General features: G+C 35.5%; 1 protein-coding gene across 3 annotated transcripts in view; it reads left to right on the forward strand.

Annotated features, from left to right (window-relative positions):
• ANKRD12 (ankyrin repeat domain 12) overlaps window positions 1-18,946 on the forward strand; it is a 122,346-nt gene that overhangs the window by 52,755 nt on the left and 50,645 nt on the right. For all 3 annotated transcript variants that reach the window (XM_028123916.2, XM_028123917.2, XM_088019724.1), the window contains 3 exons: window positions 2,397-2,543; window positions 6,158-6,358; window positions 9,289-9,431. In XM_028123916.2, coding sequence (XP_027979717.1) covers window positions 2,397-2,543; window positions 6,158-6,358; window positions 9,289-9,431 — 491 coding nt within the window. The remainder of the gene's footprint in view (window positions 1-2,396; window positions 2,544-6,157; window positions 6,359-9,288; window positions 9,432-18,946) is intronic.

Genomic DNA, 18,946 nt, shown 5'->3' on the forward strand with positions numbered 1-18,946 from the left:
TCTGACCCATTATTTGGACAAATAAGTACATATTTCAGTTATACTTGAAAAGCACCAAACTTTCTCAAATTTATATGATCATTTTTTATTTATGACAGACCAGGAAACAAGTTCTTCACAGAATAGATCCTAGACAAAATTTCATTGAATACTTTAAACTTGAAAAAGCATACTTTGGGACGTATTAATCTAACAAAATTTTGAAGAATGGTATATAGTTATCTCTAACGTAGCTACCAGCATCTGTTTTCTTACCTTCTTTTCCTATCTCATGGAAACCATGAACTCAGACAAATGACTAACATAACTCAAAGGAAAAAAAAGTCCAGATTGGATACTAGTATCTAATTTGAATTTTTTGCTTGAATATTTGGAATATGTACAATTATATTCTTTTCCAAAATGTAATCAGTCTTTGATCATTTGGCGGTTGAATGCTCAAATGAATTTATAAATATCTCACTTTTTCCTGTCAACTCAGTATGTATCACCTTAGAGCATATTCTTTTTAAAATATTGCATGAAAATGCCATTAGGAAAGCAGAAAATCCATTATTTTGCAAATACAAAATTTTCTCCCGAATTTTAGAAAATATTTTAAGAATAGATTCTATGTACATTTTCTTCATTTTGTTTCCTTCAATTACTAGATTTTACTTTTTTTTAAAAATTCTACTTTCTATAAAATTTTTACACTTAAATATTTTAATTTTAAGTAAGAAGTATGTTCATTATATTTAAGGATTTGTTATTTAGATGGAAAATTGTTAAAACAATTATGGTTCCTCGTTAAATATGAGAGAAATAAAGCATACATAACATTATTAGAAGAAAGTAAATGTTTCAGGAAAAAAAGGGGCTCCTCTTAAAAACCTGTTAAGGACTTTTAATTAACAAATTTAGTAAGTTAGGTGAAGTACTCTGCTGAAACTGGATTTATACTAAACAGGCCATTAATGATTAATTTCTCATTTCATTAATGAGAAGTTTGAAAATAAAAGAATATATTAGAACTATTAAAGGCTGACTTAAGTAAATCTTTAATTTTTTTGTTTTATGTAAAATATCAATACAGTGGACATTTTGGAGCTATCGAAGTTTGAGTGTGATTTGTGGGCAGCAGAATTTAAATATTCTGATCTCTTAATTTTTCTAGGCCATTAGGATGCCAGCCATTGTATCCTAATTAAGTGGTACACTGCAAGAATTACTACTTTAAGTTCTTATGCCTTAAATAATAATATTTAATAATATTTAAATAATATCAAACTATTACTAGTTTTTTGAAACTTGCTAGATGCATAAATGCTTATTATCTCCTAGAGTAGTCTACTCGCTGGCCCCATCTGCCTTAAAAAAAATGCAATATTGACTACTGAGCCTTCCCTTTTTCCATTTTTGCTGTGTTTTACACTTTTAAAATTTACTTATTTATCTTTGTAGCCTGTCTTTGCAGGGACCCTCAAACCCGGATCAGTAAATCTCAGATATTTATGTAGGATTTCCCAAGAAATAGATGCCTAGACAGTTAACAAGCAGACCCTCTGCATTAGCTCTCACCTGAATTATCTCCCAGAGAAGTCCTACAAGATAGATACCTGCATCTTGTTGACTTACAGAATCCAGTTCCATCTGAAATTCCTGGGACTTGATGGGGAATGCTGGCTGTACTGCCGAAAGATTTCCCAAATAGCTCAACCTAAGAGCTGGCTTTTTGATGGATCAAATCTCTTTGAGAAAAATTCTTAAGGCATTTTTTAGATCTTTGCAGAATCTCTGTTAAACACCCCCCACCTACCTACACACACACAGAATCTTTAATTTGCTCAGTTTTAGCTTTGATTAGTATCATTCCATGTTCAACTATCCTGTGTCTGGAATAAAGTGATCCTTTGCTTTTTTACAATAATTACTTTGTTTGATGAGACTTGTCTTAAATACTTATCTTGTTAGAAGATTGTACAAATCATCAGCGGAATTAGGGAAGTAATTTGAAGGAACATTGCTGTAAGGACTTAGCAATAATTAAGAATAAAATTATAATGAATGAAAGAAGTTTCAAAGATAAAATACTAAGGAATGTTTGAAATATTGAAGAAGTTAAATTTTAAAAGAACAAATCATTAAAATACAAATTTCACTAGGAATGAATTTCCAAATGTTCTTAATTTTCAGAAAACAGAATTAATAATATATTTTTTTTCAAAGCATTCAGGAAGAAATCTGCTTACATAATAAAAGTCTAGTGCTCTTTTGTCAACATATTGCTGGTCTGTATATTATACATGTTTCTCATATACATGTATAGCATCTTTTTTTTTTTAAAGTTTTCCTATGTTTTGCTTTTTAGTACTTACATTTCTTTCAAATTCTTACATACTTACTAATAATTCCAGAGAAAGAAGGTCCAGAAAAGAAGAAGACAAAAAAGGAAGCTGGAAATAAGAAGTCCACACCAGTTAGCATTCTTTTTGGTTATCCACTCTCTGAGCGGAAGCAGATGGCACTTCTCATGCAGATGACAGCAAGAGACAACAGTCCAGGTGACATCATCTTTGAGTACATGTGTATTCTTAGTTTTACTCAGACTCTCTACCCTTAACAGCTAACTACTTTAAACTTTTAATTTTACATTTTTCTTGGATTTAATAAAAATTTCTTATAACATGTTTGTAATTTTACATTTGTGTGATAATTGTCTATTTGTGTATCTTCCACCAGATAAGGATCTATACAAAAGCAGGGATCTTTGCACTTAGCGGACATTCAGAAAATATTTGTCAACTAAAATGGGTAATTTAGAAATGGTCAGTTGACTTGAGAAATCCATTGTAGCACTGTGTGCTTTCACCTTACTAAAGAACCTTTTACCACAGTTTCTGTAAAGCTGCTTCTAGGTTTATAGTTAACTTTTAAGTTTGCTAGCACCCTGCTGATAAAGTGGTAATCTTATCACATGAGTACTTTTAGAAGCAATAGTGTAATCCATGTTTTTTTGTTTGAGATCTAAATTATTTTAAAAGGAAAAATGTCTGCAGCATACTCTGTAAATTTATCTTGTATTTCATTGCACACTTCCAATTAAGGTGGTGTACTACGTGTATGTTGGGGGGGAGTTATTCCTGTACTGTGCCCTCCAAAAATAATTAGATGGGTTACAGCAGAACCAAAACAACAAGGGAACAAAAGTACCCAACCCGCTAATTAAATAAAGGAGCTGTAAAAATGTAGATAAAATCCAGATAGCTGGGCTGAGATGGTAATTACTATTGGGCATTGAATGCATTCTGGCAACAACACAAAAAAATTTTAAGTTGTACAGTTCTGATTGATAAAGTAAATCAGTTTTGTCTAGAGAAAAAAATTGGCTCTGAATTCAAGGCATCTTTATATACGATTTTGGGTAATGTAACAGACCCTGTTGAAATGCATTGAAAAGGACAGTTGACTCTAGTGAAGTTTTCTCATATTGGCTCTTTTTTAAAAAAAAAACTATGCCAACATGGTAAAATTCTTAGAGTTTCTTTGTATTATAGTTTCCATAAAATCATGATCTGCCTGGTATCTTTTACTAATAAACACATTTTAGGTCTTCCTGCTTTTTTAATTAAGAGCATGTTGTTTGGGGTTATTCTCCTACCTTTCCACTCCCAATTTCTGAAAGACTATAGCCAAATTAAAGATGTTATACATTGTTAAAACTTTAAATGTTCCTATAAAATGTTGACCTTGTGTCAGATTTAATAGAAGACTTTTATTTTTTTAATTTTTTAATTTTTCTGAGAGAGCAAGCATGCGTGAGCCTGGGTTGGGGGACAGGGAGCAGGGCAGAGGGAGAGAGAATCTTAAGCAGGCTCCACGCCCAGCAATGGGCTTGATCTCGTGACCCTGAGATCATGACCTGAGCCAAAATCAAGAGTCGGACCCTTACCAACTGAACCACCCAGGCGCCCCGAGAAGACTTCTGCTTTCAAAACTCATTTTCTTAATACCAGGAACCTCCATTCTTAGAATTAATGAAAAGACAAAAAGTAGGGGTGCCTGGGTTGCTCAGTCGTTAAGCATCTGCCTTCGGCTCCGGTCACGATCACAGCGTCCTGGGATAGAGCCCCGCATCGGGCTCCCTGCTCCGCGGGAAGCCTGCTTCTCCCTCTCCACTCCCCACTGCTTGTGTTCCCTCTCTCGCTGTGTCTCTGTCTCTCTCTGTTAAATAAATAAATAAAATCTAAAAAAAAAAAAAAAAGACAAAAAGTTAATCTTGCCTCATCGCTATTTTTTCTTCTAGAAATTTTCTAGGCATAAACATGCAAACATATACTTTTGTTGTAGTTTGTATTTCTTGTTTTGTGTTTGTGTGTGTGTGTGTGTGTGTTTTAAGTAAACTCTACCTCCAACATGGAGCTTGAACTCAGCAACCCTGAGATCAAGAGTCACATGATCCACCAATGGAGCTAACCAGGCACCCTGTGTTGTTTGTGTTTTTAAAATATAAGTAAGATCACACTATAATGCAGTTGATTCTTTTCATTTAAGGATTTTTAGCCAGCTTTATTATATGTCGAACTAGGGAGGAAAGCTTTTGAAATACAGAGTTGGTTGCCAGAATATAAACATACTTGCGGTTTAGGGTTCATTATTTTCTCCATTACATAATTAATTTTCCATGTTTATGTTACGTTTACCCTGATTGCCATTATGGACAATACTCTTATGTATGGGAATATTACTTTGAAATGGCTAATAAAATTTTGTCTGAATTAATTCCTTGCAAGTTGTATGAAATAAAAAGTATGTCATTTCGTTTTTAAGAAGTTGAACAGCTAATTTTCTTAATAAATAATTTGACTCTAAAGATCATAATAAAATTCATGGGGCACCTGCGTGGCTCAGTCAGTTAAGCATCTGACTTCAGCTCAAGTCATGATCTCAGGGTCCTGGCATCAAGCTCCACACTCAACAGGGCGCCTGCTTCTCCCTCTGCCCCTCCCCCTACTCCCCTGCTCGTGCTCTCTCTCTCTCTCTCTCAAATAAATAAGATCTTTAAAAAAAAAAAAGGATTATAGTAAAATTCATTTACTTATTTAACAAATACTGCGTGAGTACCACCATGTGCCAGGAAGTCTTCTGAACAGTTGAGAAACAGTAATGAATAAGGTAGACAGCTGCCCTTGCTCTTATGGAGTTGTACATTATAGAAGTACAGATAGGAAACTGTTACTGATGCAATGTACTTTAAAATCCAAAATGTAAATTTTAGACTTTTTTCTTATTGAGGAAAGAATGATAGTACTTTAGTGCTCTAATCATGTCAGTTTGCAAGAAAATTATGATGCTGGAAATTTATTTTCCATAGATTTTTCTCTTAGAATAGTTGTTTCTTTTAAATACTTGTGAATTTTCAGAATTAATTATTAACACTATACATATGTCTGGAATCCTTAACAGATTGAGAAACCTATTATGTGTTTTGTTTTGTTTCCAGTAGTTCTGAAATTGGGACAAGAGGGAAAACTTTGGGCATCATCTTACTTAATTTTTTTGTTTTTGGTATGGCGATCAGAAAAAAAAAAGAATGAGAATCAAAACAAAGGAATTTTTTTCTCTTTTATCAGCCCCCTTTTTATTAAAGGCCTTCCCAGGCTGTCCTTGTTTCTTATACATGTTAAGCTTCATTTTTATGCTAAAATCATCCATGACCTCAATTTGCACTTAATATCAGAATAGAACTCTAATACTTTGTCTGAGTTAAAAATGTGAACTCAAGCCTTCGATGTCATTTCATCTAGGTGTTGGAATAATAGAATAACATGCCATGAAAAATACGTTGTTGTTGTTGTTTTGTAGTTTATCAAATTATTCATTGAGCAAACACTTTTAGGGCCTATGCTTGATACTTTGTTATCACTTCAAGCCAATTTTATGAATTAACAGAATAAAACATTTTTTCTAAATTTTCTCATGCAATATTTGATAACCCTAAAGGAAGACTTACTCCATATATTTGGTTAAATTATTAATATATCATCTAAACCAAGTTTTGGAGTGTTAGGGTGAGAAGATATTCCCCCATTCCAGGAAATTGCACATTACAAACCTTTCAATGAACATAGAAAATATCAGTCTTAGAACTTTTGTTGATTTCTTTTTTTTCTTACAGATTCCACACCAAATCATCCATCACAAACAACACCAGCCCAGAAGAAAACTCCCAGTTCCTCATCTCGACAAAAAGATAAAGTTAATAAAAGAAATGAACGTGGTGAAACTCCTTTACACATGGCAGCTATTCGAGGAGATGTGAAACAAGTCAAAGAATTAATAAGTTTAGGGGCAAATGTGAATGTGAAAGATTTTGCAGGTAAGATTAGTAATTAAAGACTAATGCTCAGGAACTCAAATTTATCATCTAGACAGATTTCTTGTTAAAATATAATGTGTATTCCTGTATTCCTCTTGCTGAAACAAAAGTGTTCTAAAAGTGTACTTTACTACAAAATTCTTTCAGACTGTGTACATAAAACCCTGATCCTCTGCTGAAAATTCCAAGTCAAGAACTACTCAAATTTTTAAATGTTAAACTTCTATTTTAGTTGATGTATTACCATAAAATTCTTTATCCAATTTAGGTTCTATTCTAGATGAATTAAAGTTATATAATGTTTTCAAAGTGTTAATTCATAAGTCTTTCAAGAACATTTATTCACTTGAGCATGAGGACTTTAACAATGTTGGTGTTTCATTTTAATTACTCAAATACCATACCAGTACGTTCTTACTGTAAAGAATTCAAACAGTAAAAGCATGTAGGGAACAATATAGAGATTCCCTTTAGTTTCACATACTACAATATAGTTTCTTTTTTTGCCACAAAACTATTAACAATTTGAAGGTTATCCTTTCTGTGCATTTTATTATATATGTAAAATGAACATTTATTCGTAAATAGGCTTTTTTAAAAAATTAAGTCATCCCATTTATATTATCAGTCTGTAGTTCTACAACCTGCCTTTTTAATCTCTTACAGACATTTCTGTCAGTACATACAGGTAGGTCTATTTTTTTCATTTCAACAGCTGCATACCATTCCATAGTATAGATTCCATGGACAATACTTTAGTGAACACTCCTATAGAAATAAGTGTATAGGGGCGCCTGGGTGGCTCAGATGATTAAGCGTCTGCCTTTGGCTCAGGTCCTGGGATCGAGCCCCACGTCATTGGGTTCCTAACTCAGCAGGGAGTCTGCTTGCTTCTCCCTCTGTCTCTCCCCCTGCTCATGCTCTCTGTCTGTCTCTCAAATGAATAAATAAAATCTTTAAAAAGAAAGAAAGAAGTGTATAGTTATAGAAGGATTTCAGAATTTCAGAATGGAAACTGTTAAGGGGATACATATTTAAAATTTTTGTAAATACAATCAAGTGGCCCCCCCAAAAATCTTTTATCAATTTACACTACCATCAAGAGTATATAAAAGATCCCTTTTCCTCACATCTTCACTGAAACTGGATATTATCAATTTAATTATTAACAATCTGACAAATAAAAAAAGACCTTATTTGGATTTTCTTAGTAATGGCAGCGAATATTCTTTCTAGTGCATACTATATATTTATGTGTATATTTGTGACTTGCCAGATGGAGTCTTTTGCCCATTTTTCTTACGGCAGTATTATTAATATGTAAGAGCCCTTTGCTTAATGTAGGTTTTAATTCTCTCAAATATGTAAAGGTTTTCACTGTGGCTATGTTTGAATTTTCATGTCACTGTTGTTTATTGTACTAAAGTTTTAATTTTTTATGTTATGTCGGTTAATCTTTTTGTTCATGGATTCTTCGATTTTTTTTTTAAGAAGGCCTTCTCTTTTCCTATGTTATAAAATTATATCCCTTATTTTGTCATTTCCAAACTTTGTTTTTGTTTTGCTATTACGTGGAGTCCTATTAGAATACATCTGGAATTTATTTCTCTATTTGGAGTGGAAAAGAGGACAATGAACAGGGTCTGCTTTAAAGAATGAAACTTAAAATTCATAACATCCATTCTAGAAAAAAACTTGGTATTATGTATCAGAAACCAAAAAGTACTTTGCTCTAACGATTCCACTTCTAAAGACTTACTTTAAATATTTAGTCATGGCTATGCATGAAGATTTAGTTGTAAGGTTATTTGTTGCAGCATTGTTTTTAATATTTTAAAAATTAGAAAAAGTGCCTGGGTGGCTCAGTTGGTTAAGTGTCTGCCTACAGGTCAGGTCATGATCCCAGGGTCCTGGGATCGATCCCTGTATCAGGCTCCCTGCTCCGTGGGGGGCCTGCTTCTCCCTCCCCCACCCCCACCTCACCACTCCCCCAGCTTGTGCGCTCTCTCTCTTGAATAAATAAATAAAATCTTTAAAAAAAAATGAGGAATAATCTAAATGCCCAGCAATAGGATCTTGCTTAAATAAATATGGTATATCAATCAGTGTTATACTGTGTTGTAGAAAAGTGTAATGACATGGAAGATTATTTTCACTGCAGTAAGTAGAAGAGGGTTAAACAACTTTCCCAGTTTCATTTTAAAATTATAAATCTAGTGGTGCCTAGGTGGCTCGGTCAGTTGAGTGTCCAGCTCCTGATCTCAGCCCAGGTCTTGATCCTCAGGATCATGAGTTCAAGCCCCGTGTTGGGCTCCACACTGGGCATGGAGCCTACCTTAAAAAAAAAATTATTATAAATCTAAGAGGGAGAGAAGTTAGGATTTATACTAGAGTCTTCAAATTATTACATCTGGGTGGTGGAATTATGGGTGATGCTTCTTTTCTGCTTTGTATTTTTTGTTTTCTAATTTTTCTTTCATGAACATGTAACTTTTTTCATCACCAAAGTTACTGCAATGGTAAATTTATTTTAGTTAAAGTAGGTATTAAGTCTGGAAAAGATGAAAACCCTTAAACATGGGGGTTTTTGTTTGTTGAAATCCCCTAACAAGCTTATTAATATTTTTATCCCCTTCTGTTCTTTTTCCATAGTTTAGATGATTATTAAAAATTACAGCAAGTTTATATTGACTGGATAAGCTTAAATGTTTAATATTTTGGTAAGATAATTTAGCACCAGTGGAAATAATGTTAACATAAATGAACTGTCTGTAGAATTGGTGATGTTCTTAGGTATTTATTTCCACTAACTTGTTCATTTTCCTTCTGTACTATGTGCATTAGAATCAGTATATCTCACATGGCTATGTATATAAAAAGCACATATTTTGAATTAGTACATATATATTAAATTAATATTCTAACCTTAGGCTGGACACCATTGCATGAAGCTTGCAACGTTGGATATTATGATGTTGCTAAGATACTTATAGCAGCTGGAGCAGATGTTAATACACAAGGATTAGATGATGACACTCCACTCCATGATTCTGCTAGCAGTGGGCACAGAGATGTAAGTATGATAGAAAAATCAATATACATTTGCAAAATATTAATTCAGCCCAGAGTCATTTATTTCACTTTTTAGTCGTACCATCTCATTTCCTATTTCACTCAATGCCTGGTCAGCTCATCTGTGTTTTATTTTCCCTTTTTTCTGCCTTCTAATTGCTAATTCCTATCATAGTCAGATTTAGCATTATCTTTTCATAAAATCTATGTAACTTGACAATTAAACAGGTTGGCAAAATTTTTATTGCAAGGCCTTCTGTCAGATAACAAGATATAGTGGTTGAAGCAGATTTTACTTAAAATAAAAATTTTACTGAGTCCCCTCCCTATATATTTTTTAGACTTATTAATATTTAATTATCTCTTGCTATACAACCTTCATTCCTGAATTTTAGCAGACATTATTTAATATATTCGGATGACTTACGTGTATAGTACTAAAACATAATCAAATGTGATTATATATGCTTACAAACTAATGGCATCTTTGAACATCATGTTTAATTTGTTTTGATACAATTTTATGAACCATGGTAGGTTTTAAATCCATTTGCATTTTCAGTGTTTGACATGTTGATATCAAAGCTAAACCCATCTTAAAAAAGCTAAACCCATCTTTGTTGTAATGAAGCTCAGGTTTTAAGTGTGTTTAAGGCTTAAATTGCATTGCAGTAATCTGCTTGCAATGAGAACACACCAACCTGGGGCACTGTTAGCAGTGGTTCTAAAGCAGGATTTTGTTTTCAAATAAATAGGTTTTCTCTTTACATAGTTTTTACTTTGGTCAAAGAATATTTGGACATAGTTTAGAAAGTTGAAAAGTACTATTCAGCTTATAAAGATAACCGCAGGCTCCTTCCCGTTCTTCCGCATTTCCCAGTATCTTTCGCCAAAAGCAATTATTGTAGGTGTTTCTTCTAGTAGTTACTTCTGTATTTCTAACAAGATGAAGCTGTCTTGCTTTTTAATTTTTAGTTATTATTTATTGACCTCCTGCAGAGGATTTTATTGCTGCCCAGAGACTCACAAAATCTATACTGTCTAGTCTGTACTAGTCTATACTGTACTTTCTATAATCATATTTTCTTTTTTGGGTTTTTTATTACCTGGGTTAACACATTCTTGTTCTTTTTTTGTTGTTGTTTAGTTTTCCCATGCATCTATTTTTGTTCTTCTTTACTCTCTCTGACATAACTCTAAAATGCCTCTAAGGTAAAGCACATTGATCAGCTTACTGTTTTTGAGAAATACCTGTGGGATTTCTCATATCCCTGTATATAAGATATCTTGTATCCTGATCTAATTGGGACTAGTTGCTCTCTAGATCCTGTAGCATGGATGCTATCCTGGAATATTGCTTTACCATTAATCCCATGCGGGATTCTCAGTCTGTCCATGAAATTTCCAGTTCCTGGGTGCCCATCTTAACTCTCTGAGGATATTAATTAAATGGTTTGCTCCGCTTCCTGCATGGTCACAGATTTCCCCCAAATCCTTCACGTTATTGCTCTGATTTGGTATATTTCTCACAATAGAGATCTTTTGTTAACTTGCGCTCATTCATATTTGATTGAAGCTCTGAAAAGCCTGATTAAGAAGATGTGTAATATCCAGAGCATGTTGGCTGGTTGGCTTCTCTGTAGTATGTCTGGTGGACAAGATGGCTGTTTTGTCAGAAGTCTCCTAAATGTCAGTATTTGTAGGTCCTTCTCTTGAGACAGTACTTTCTCCAGAAAGCAATATTCTACGACATAAGAATGTTTTCTAGCACTTTAGAAGCCAAGCATAGGGGGAATTTTTGTTTGACAGCTGTGAGGGGAGACTATAAACTCATTCTGTCTTAGAGAAACTTTTATTCAGTCTTCCTGACTTAGGTAAAATACCATTAAGCTGTTCTCCACTGTGCTATCTAAACCCAGAAACTTACTCTTATTTTGAGAAAAACCTCTTCTTCAAGGTTGGGGAAGGTACATTCTCCTGGTTGTGAGAGAGAAGAGAAGAGAAGCAGTCATTATAATTAGTACTTCCCCAGGACCTCTCAAAGGCCTGGAAGTTTGAACAGTTACATGACCATCATATGCCAGGACTATCCATATTCCCATCTCATGGCAGCCAACATGTAATCCAGTTCAGAAATCCTGTTCTAGGGTTTTTAGAGTCTGCAGCTAGGACCACTCTCACATGTACCATAGGTTGGGTGCCCTGGGATTCTGAGACAAAATTTGCTGGTGATTGCAGAGGATGGGAGGAAAGGGGGATGTCAGGAACAACACCTGTAAGGATGTGACAGGAGCAGGATAGAACAAAGGAAGAAGGTGAACTGCGGATGCACTTCTGAGATGCTCTGATTTGAGGTAAGGGCTAGGTCTGTGTGCCGCCACATGGGGGGGATGCAGGCTGCTGACGGCAAGGAGGCATACCCTTTAAGTGCTGCCGCGCCTTTGGCCATGGCAGTTTCTCATGAGGAACTTAGCTAACAGTTGTTAGTGAGCAATACTCCCGGCATCTGAAGGTATCAGTATCTTGGTGTAGAAGAGGGTATTTGAGCAGTGCACAACATCCACTATAAACTTCAGATGGAAGCTTCAGCCCGGCACTGTTAATGTTACCTGGCCCTGTTGACACATATGCAGCTGCCCCTCCACTCCAATCCACAGTACAGGTGTGGCCCAGAGAAACACACACCATTTCCCACCACTAGTGAGCATGCAGATCTGTTTCATGACCGCCCTCCTTCCTTGCTTATCAGCAGCAAATCCAGTCAACCCTTCACTCTCAGGTTTCTCTAGGCAAGAGTCAGACACTGGCCTTTGTGAATCCAAACTCCTGACACTCAGGTAAAACTTTTATTTTCATGATGACCTAATCCCAAGTGAGCCTCATCCGGTATAGGGTCAGGAAATTCCCTTTAAAAAAAATGTCCTCATGTATTGTTTTACAACTGAATAGACCAGCAATAGTGATAAAAGAAGAGGAGAAGATTTGGGTATCTTTTAGCAAGTCTGGCATTATATGCAGCATTTCTTTTTAAGCTGGATGAACACTTAAGTCTTCACTACCATCACGTTTAATATCTTGTACTCTGAATTCCATGAACTCAGCAATTTCCTCTGCTTGAAACTGTGCCATAAATAACATTTTCTTTGGGGAGTATTTGAACAGTCTGCATGTAAGTGGCACCATTTCATTACAAATGAAGATACAATTGCTTATTGGTCTGAAAAAGATTTGGAACTACTGAAATTTTTTACATCAAGGAAGACTTGATAATGGAGTGTCACATAAATTATTTATCTGAGGTTCTTGTAACTTTGCATTTTCAGGTAGTTGCATTTACTTGTCTTCTTTGACTTAATAGGTTTTAGTGAATATTTCCCAGAGTTAAATAATAACGAAAAACCAACTGGGTGACAAAAATGAAAATTAGATTTTTACAGTAAGAAAAATCCTCGGTATTCACATGATAAAATGACTAGGGTATGAAACTAAATATGAGTAACTTGCCCTCAGTGATCATTTATTTTGTGTTATTTTGTGAATACATTACATTAACTTCTCATGGCAGTATTTGTGTTTTCACTGTGGGACAAGAAGTGCTCCAAATGTTTTATATGGATTGATTCTTTTAATCATCACAATAAGCAAATAAGCTTCTGGTGTGTCTTGTTAAGACTGTGTGGCCTAGGGACACCTGGGTGGCTCAGTTGGTTGAGCATCTGCCTTGGCTTGGGTCATGGTCCCAGGGTCCTGGGATTGAGCCCCGCGTCAGGCTCCCTGCTCAGCGGGAAGCCTGCTTCTCCCTCTCCCACTCCACTTACTTGTGTTCCTGCTCTTGCTGTCTCTCTCTCTGTTAAATAAATAAATAAAATCTTTAAAAAAAAAATAAAACTGTGCGGCCTATTACATTTCAATACCCTCAGCCTCTCTGTGAGCCTGGAGGAGCATTGACATAAGAAGTCCCACTCTTCCAGGACACTCCCAGATTTATCAAATTAGTATGACTCCAAATTAAGGGACCAGAAGGGACAAATCTCAATGTCTTTTTTTAAAGTTTATTTATTTATTTATGTAAGAGAAAGAGCACAAGTGGGAAGGGAGAGAGAATCTCAAGCAGACTCGACACTGAGCACATAGCCTGACTCACGCTCGATCTTAGGACCCTGGGATCACTACCTGAGCTGAAACCAAGAGTTGGAAGGTTAAACAACTGTGCCACCCAGGTGCCCCTTAATCTCAGTGTCTTTTTAAGACAAAAAATGAAATGATGATTCAGTAATCTGGGAGAGTTGTTATTTAATACAGTCTCCACTCTCTAGTGAGAAAGATAGGACATGCTTTGTAATGTCTTAGTTTGGATTTTGATATTATCTCATACCTTTCTGCTGGAAAATCTCTTTTTTTCTCTCTCTTTAGCAGCAAACATCCTCTGCCTTATTTTCTTTTTTGACATGCAGTAAAAATTTCAGTGTCAAGCTGCCTATCTAAAAAGCCAAATTTTACTCTGGTTGAGAAAAAATGGAATTTGAAGTGAAAGTAGATAATGAATTCAACTGTGGTCTGGCCAGTTAACCAACTATGTGATTTTGAACAAGTTACTTTTCTCCTCTGAATCTCCATTTCCCCTTTTTTAACTTATGTAATAAATAATACCTATCTAAAGGGGATATTTTGAAGGAAAAAAAGACACTGTGCTTGTAAACACACCTTGAAATCTAAAATGGTATAGAAATGTCAGAGGTAAAAGATTATATCATGTTACTGTTTTTCAAATATACCCAGATATTTTAGAAACTAAAATTTGGAAACTGAAAATACTATTTTTCTTTCTGACTTTTTTCTCTAAGGTATTTTTCATGATTCTCGAAGTTCTAATTTTGAAGAAAAATGCAGCCTATAAATATTACTTTTCCTAAACTGGTTTTTGCTTACTGTTGGACCAGTCTTTTCTGCTCCGTTGACAATTTGTATATGCCTGTATGATAGCACTTACAACTTTTTTTTTTTAACCGATATATGTTTCCTACACTGCACTGTGAGTACCATGGCATACAAGGCTTTTTTTGTATTGATTTGTGTTAGTGATCCCTGGACCTTCTTGTCACAGAAGACTTAATATTAACACATCATAATAAATTTGCCATGGTGCATGTGTAGGTGGTTGGATGAATACATAAGTGACCAAAGATAAGCAGAATACCAAAGACTTAATTTATAAGGCCTGACAATATATAGGGTACATTTCCTTTTCCACTGCATTTATCAGAAAGTGACTTTTCTGGCTGTGATTTTTTTTTTTTTTTTTTTTTTTTGAGAGAGCATGCACGTGTGGGGGATGGAGGGGCAGAGAGGGAGAGGATCTCAGGCAGACTGCACACTGAGCACAGAGCCCAAAGCAGGGCTTGATCTCAAGATCATGACCTGAGCCAAACCAAGAGTTGGACCTTTAACGGTTGGAGCTACCCAGGCACACCAGCTGTGATATTTTACTGTACTTTGCTCTTCTTTTTAAAAGCATTATTATTGATAGTTTATCAGAGATGAATTTTTTGTCTTTAAAGTAATAAACATTTCCTAATTTCTAAATATAATGTTAAAGAATTATGCCTTGTTGGACATGTTTCTGTGAATACAAGTTTCTAAATGTGCGCAGAGCTGCAAATATTTCCAGAGGCTGACCTTTGAGCTCCTATACACAGAGACTCAAACACTATTTCCTCACAGAGGGAGACTGGTATGCTACTTTTAAGAGACCTTTGCTTTTTCCTCCTACCAACATGCCTAGGATAGTAGGAGTCACAATTCAGAGCTATTGAGAGCTATTTTGTCCTTGTTCTTTTACTTATGCCTGAGGAGGAGGAGGAAAATGAGAGCCACCAGACTCTCATGTGTATATATCTGTACCATTTATTAGGAATCTCTAAGAATTGGATTTCTTTCACTCAGTAGTACGACAACTTCAACCATCCATAAAACATTTCTAAGGTGGGAGAGGCAGAGAGATAACAGTTTTGTGTCCTTTTCTAACTATTTAGAGTAAGGACTAACAGCTTACTAAGAGCCTGATCTTTAGCTTACCATTTGCAAGTGTATATAGTACTTAATGACATATTTTTGTAATGCTTTATTTCTAGTTCTATTTTAGTTACCTATCTCTAATTTCATTGTTTTTACCTGTTTAAAATTTGTTCTCTCTTGTGTTTTAAACAACTTTAGTTTACTTTATAAATCCTTTTTAGAATAAATAATTATTTGCATATGAGGATAATCTGTAAAGGATTATCCAGGTTGAGGTTTTAGTAACATGTTTGAATTAACCAGCTGTCCCTGACTCATCATAGACATGTAATAAATATTTGCTGATTATTTCCTGCTGGGTGTTGAAAGTTTTGAGCAATATCAAGATCCTGCATTCTATTTTCATATCCTAGGCTCTAGCCTAAGGAAATAAGCCTAAAAATGTAAAAATTTCAACTCACAAAGATGTACCCTACAGTATTATTTATAATAACTAAAAGTTTTTATTTCTGTAACTTCTCAAACTCCTAAAATGACAGTCAGAGGAGACTCATTAAATGACAGGTACACAAGGACAAAAACAGAAGAAACAAGAAAGCAAACCAATATTTTGGAGATGGAAACTAGAAGAATGAGTGGTTACTGATCTAGAACAGGGTTGGCAAAATTTTCCTGTAGAGGGCCAGATAGTAAATATTTTAGATTTTGCTGTCCACATGCCGCCTCCAACATCCCTTCCTTTCTCCTCCCTCTTTTCTTCCTCTCTCTTCCTCTGAACTAATTCTCCTTTATGAATCCTTTCTAAAGTAGCAGAGAGAGAGGGAGAGAAAGAGAATCTTACACAAGCTCCGTCCTCTGTGCGGAGCCAGATGTGGGGCTCGATCTCACAACCCTGATATCATGACCTGAGCCAAAATCAAGAGTCGGAAGCTTAACCAACTGAACCACTCAGGTGCCCCTAAGGTTTTTTAAAAGAATATAAAAGCTATTCTTCATCAGCAGGCCAGATTTGGTCTATACACCAAATTTGCCAACTCCTGATTTAGAAAAGCAAAATTGAAACCAGAGCCATTCCAACACAGAATCCCAGAAAGAGTAAAGCTCAGGAATTGATGGTACCTGGAAGTGTGTACCACCTTCTATTGGTACTTCTGGAAGTGCTTGTTAAGCTAGAACTGAAAACGAGAAATGGATCAAAGTCTTTTTGACCCTTCTGTCCCCTTCCTCACCTTACATAGCCAGATGACTGCACCTCTCTGACCCTGGCAGAAGAATGGGGGTTGATTTATTGGCAAATATGAACCGTATATTCTGGACTGACATACCACAAGAATAGGTGAGAGTAAGGATTTAAGTGTAAGTTAATTAAGTGAAACATACTGAATTTTAAGACCCCAGCTTCCTTTCAGCAACCGGAATGCTGACCGTAAGGCTTACAGTTTTAGGTGTAAATTGGAAGATTTCTCCACAGGCAACTGAACTAGCCAAGAGGGGATTCTGATGAAATGGACCTGTCATAAAGTCCATCTCTCAGCAAGTCCTAACCATGCCAACAAAACTTTCATTGCCTTACTCTTATATGTGGACAGCCAATGATCCACCTGCATTTGAAAAAAGCCTCTAATATAAGATGACAAAGACCAAAACAAGCAAATAGAAAAGTAGGAACTTGGAGGACAGGATAATGCCATGAGGAACTTCCCCAAAATCCCATCAATTTCCCCAAAGAGGTAAGAGTTTATTGTAGCTATGAAATGAGACCTAAATGCATTAAGGAAGGAACAGTCAATGAAGGAAAACACTTCTTGGAAATTAATAATATGGTAGCAAAAATGAAAAATGGATTATAGTTGACCCTTGAACACAGATTTCAACTGCATGGGGCCACTTACATACGGATTTTTTTTGATAAATGCAGTACAGTACTGTATTTTCTTTCTTGCCATTTTCTTAACATTTTCTTTCCTCTAGCTTACTTTATTGTAAGAATATAGCATATGATACATAATAACATGCAAAGTATATGTTAACTGACTGTTGATGTATTTGCTAAGGCTTCCAGTCAGTAGTAGACTATTAGTAATTAAGCTCTTGGGGAGTCAAAAGTTGTACATGGATTTTCAACTATACAGGGGTAGTGTCCTAACGCCTGCATTGTTCAAGGGTCATTTGTGTCGAGGAAGTCTCCCAGAAACAAGGAAGCAAAAAGATAAAGGTGAAGGAGCGGAAATGAGAAAAAAGATTATTACTTTAGGAGATCTAGTATCGTAGTAAGAGTTCTTTGAAGACAGAACAGTGAAAATTTAGGAGATTAACAAATAAAACTAGAAATTTTCCTAGAATTGAAGGAACATGGGTCTTCGGATTGAAAGGGCAGTTGAATGCTCAGCACATGGATGTAAAAAGACCAAGATCAAGTTGTATTTATCCGGGGGGGGGGGAGGCGCCTGGGTGGCTCAGTCGGTTGAGTGTCCGACTCTTGGTTTCCTCTCAGGTGATGATCTCAGGGTCCTGGGATTGAGCCCTGTGTTGGGCACACCACTCAGCAGGAAGTCTGCTTCCCCTCTCCCTCTGTCCTTTCCCCTGCTCACATGCTCTCTCTCTGTCTCAGATAAATAAATCTTTAAAAAGAAAAAAAAAAGATATATTCATCCTGGAATTTCAGAACAGTAGGGGCAAAGAATGTCCTGAAGTTTACAGAGAGAAAAAGCAAATCGTTATATAAAATAAAAAAATCAGAGTGGCATCAGATTTTCCATTAATAGCACTAGAAGCTAGAAGATAATGGAGTGATGCCTTCAAAATTGGAGGGAAAATTGTCTTTTATCTAGACTAAGTATTAATCAAGTGAAGATAGAATAAAGATATTTCCTGACATGTAAAAAATCTTTACTTAGGAATTTTCTGGAGTTGGTGATTCAGCAAAATGAGGGAGTAAATCAGAAAAGAAGGTAGGATTTAAAGAATCCAACACACAAAATTGAGGGAAGGGTATTTCTGGGATGATAGGATTGAAAGGAAGTAACAGCTGGAAAGCAAATCTAAAGGGTATCCAGTCCACTTGAGAGCACATTAGAAGGTTTGGAGAAAGGAGTCTCTAACAACAAAAAAAAAGTGATAGTGTATTAAATCAAAGAGATCTGTACTTAAAGCAGAATGGGGGATGAATTAAAGATAATTATGTAGAAGACTGAGCAAATGAAACATCAAGGCATTTAACTCCATGGGGAAAATAAAGTGGTGTAAGAATGGAAATTTAGTCATAGTGCACTACTTGATTCAACATTTTTATTAGTCCTAATCGCAAGAAATACATAACTATATTAGAAAGCTAGGAGGAAGGGAAGTGTATGTGTATGGAAGGAGAGGGGATGAGAGTTGGTGAAAGATGTCTGAATCCACATGTTCCATTGTGGGACAAGAGGCAATGCCTAAAACAAAAATACGGAAGCAACAAGCTCAAATCTGTTATTTAAGTATATTGGAGATAGGTTTTGGAGA

This window comes from Eumetopias jubatus, unplaced genomic scaffold, assembly GCF_037043125.1.
Source record: "Eumetopias jubatus isolate StellerSeaLion01/CBP00866 unplaced genomic scaffold, mEumJub1_p1.0 scaffold_16, whole genome shotgun sequence".
NCBI lineage: Eukaryota > Metazoa > Chordata > Mammalia > Carnivora > Otariidae > Eumetopias > Eumetopias jubatus.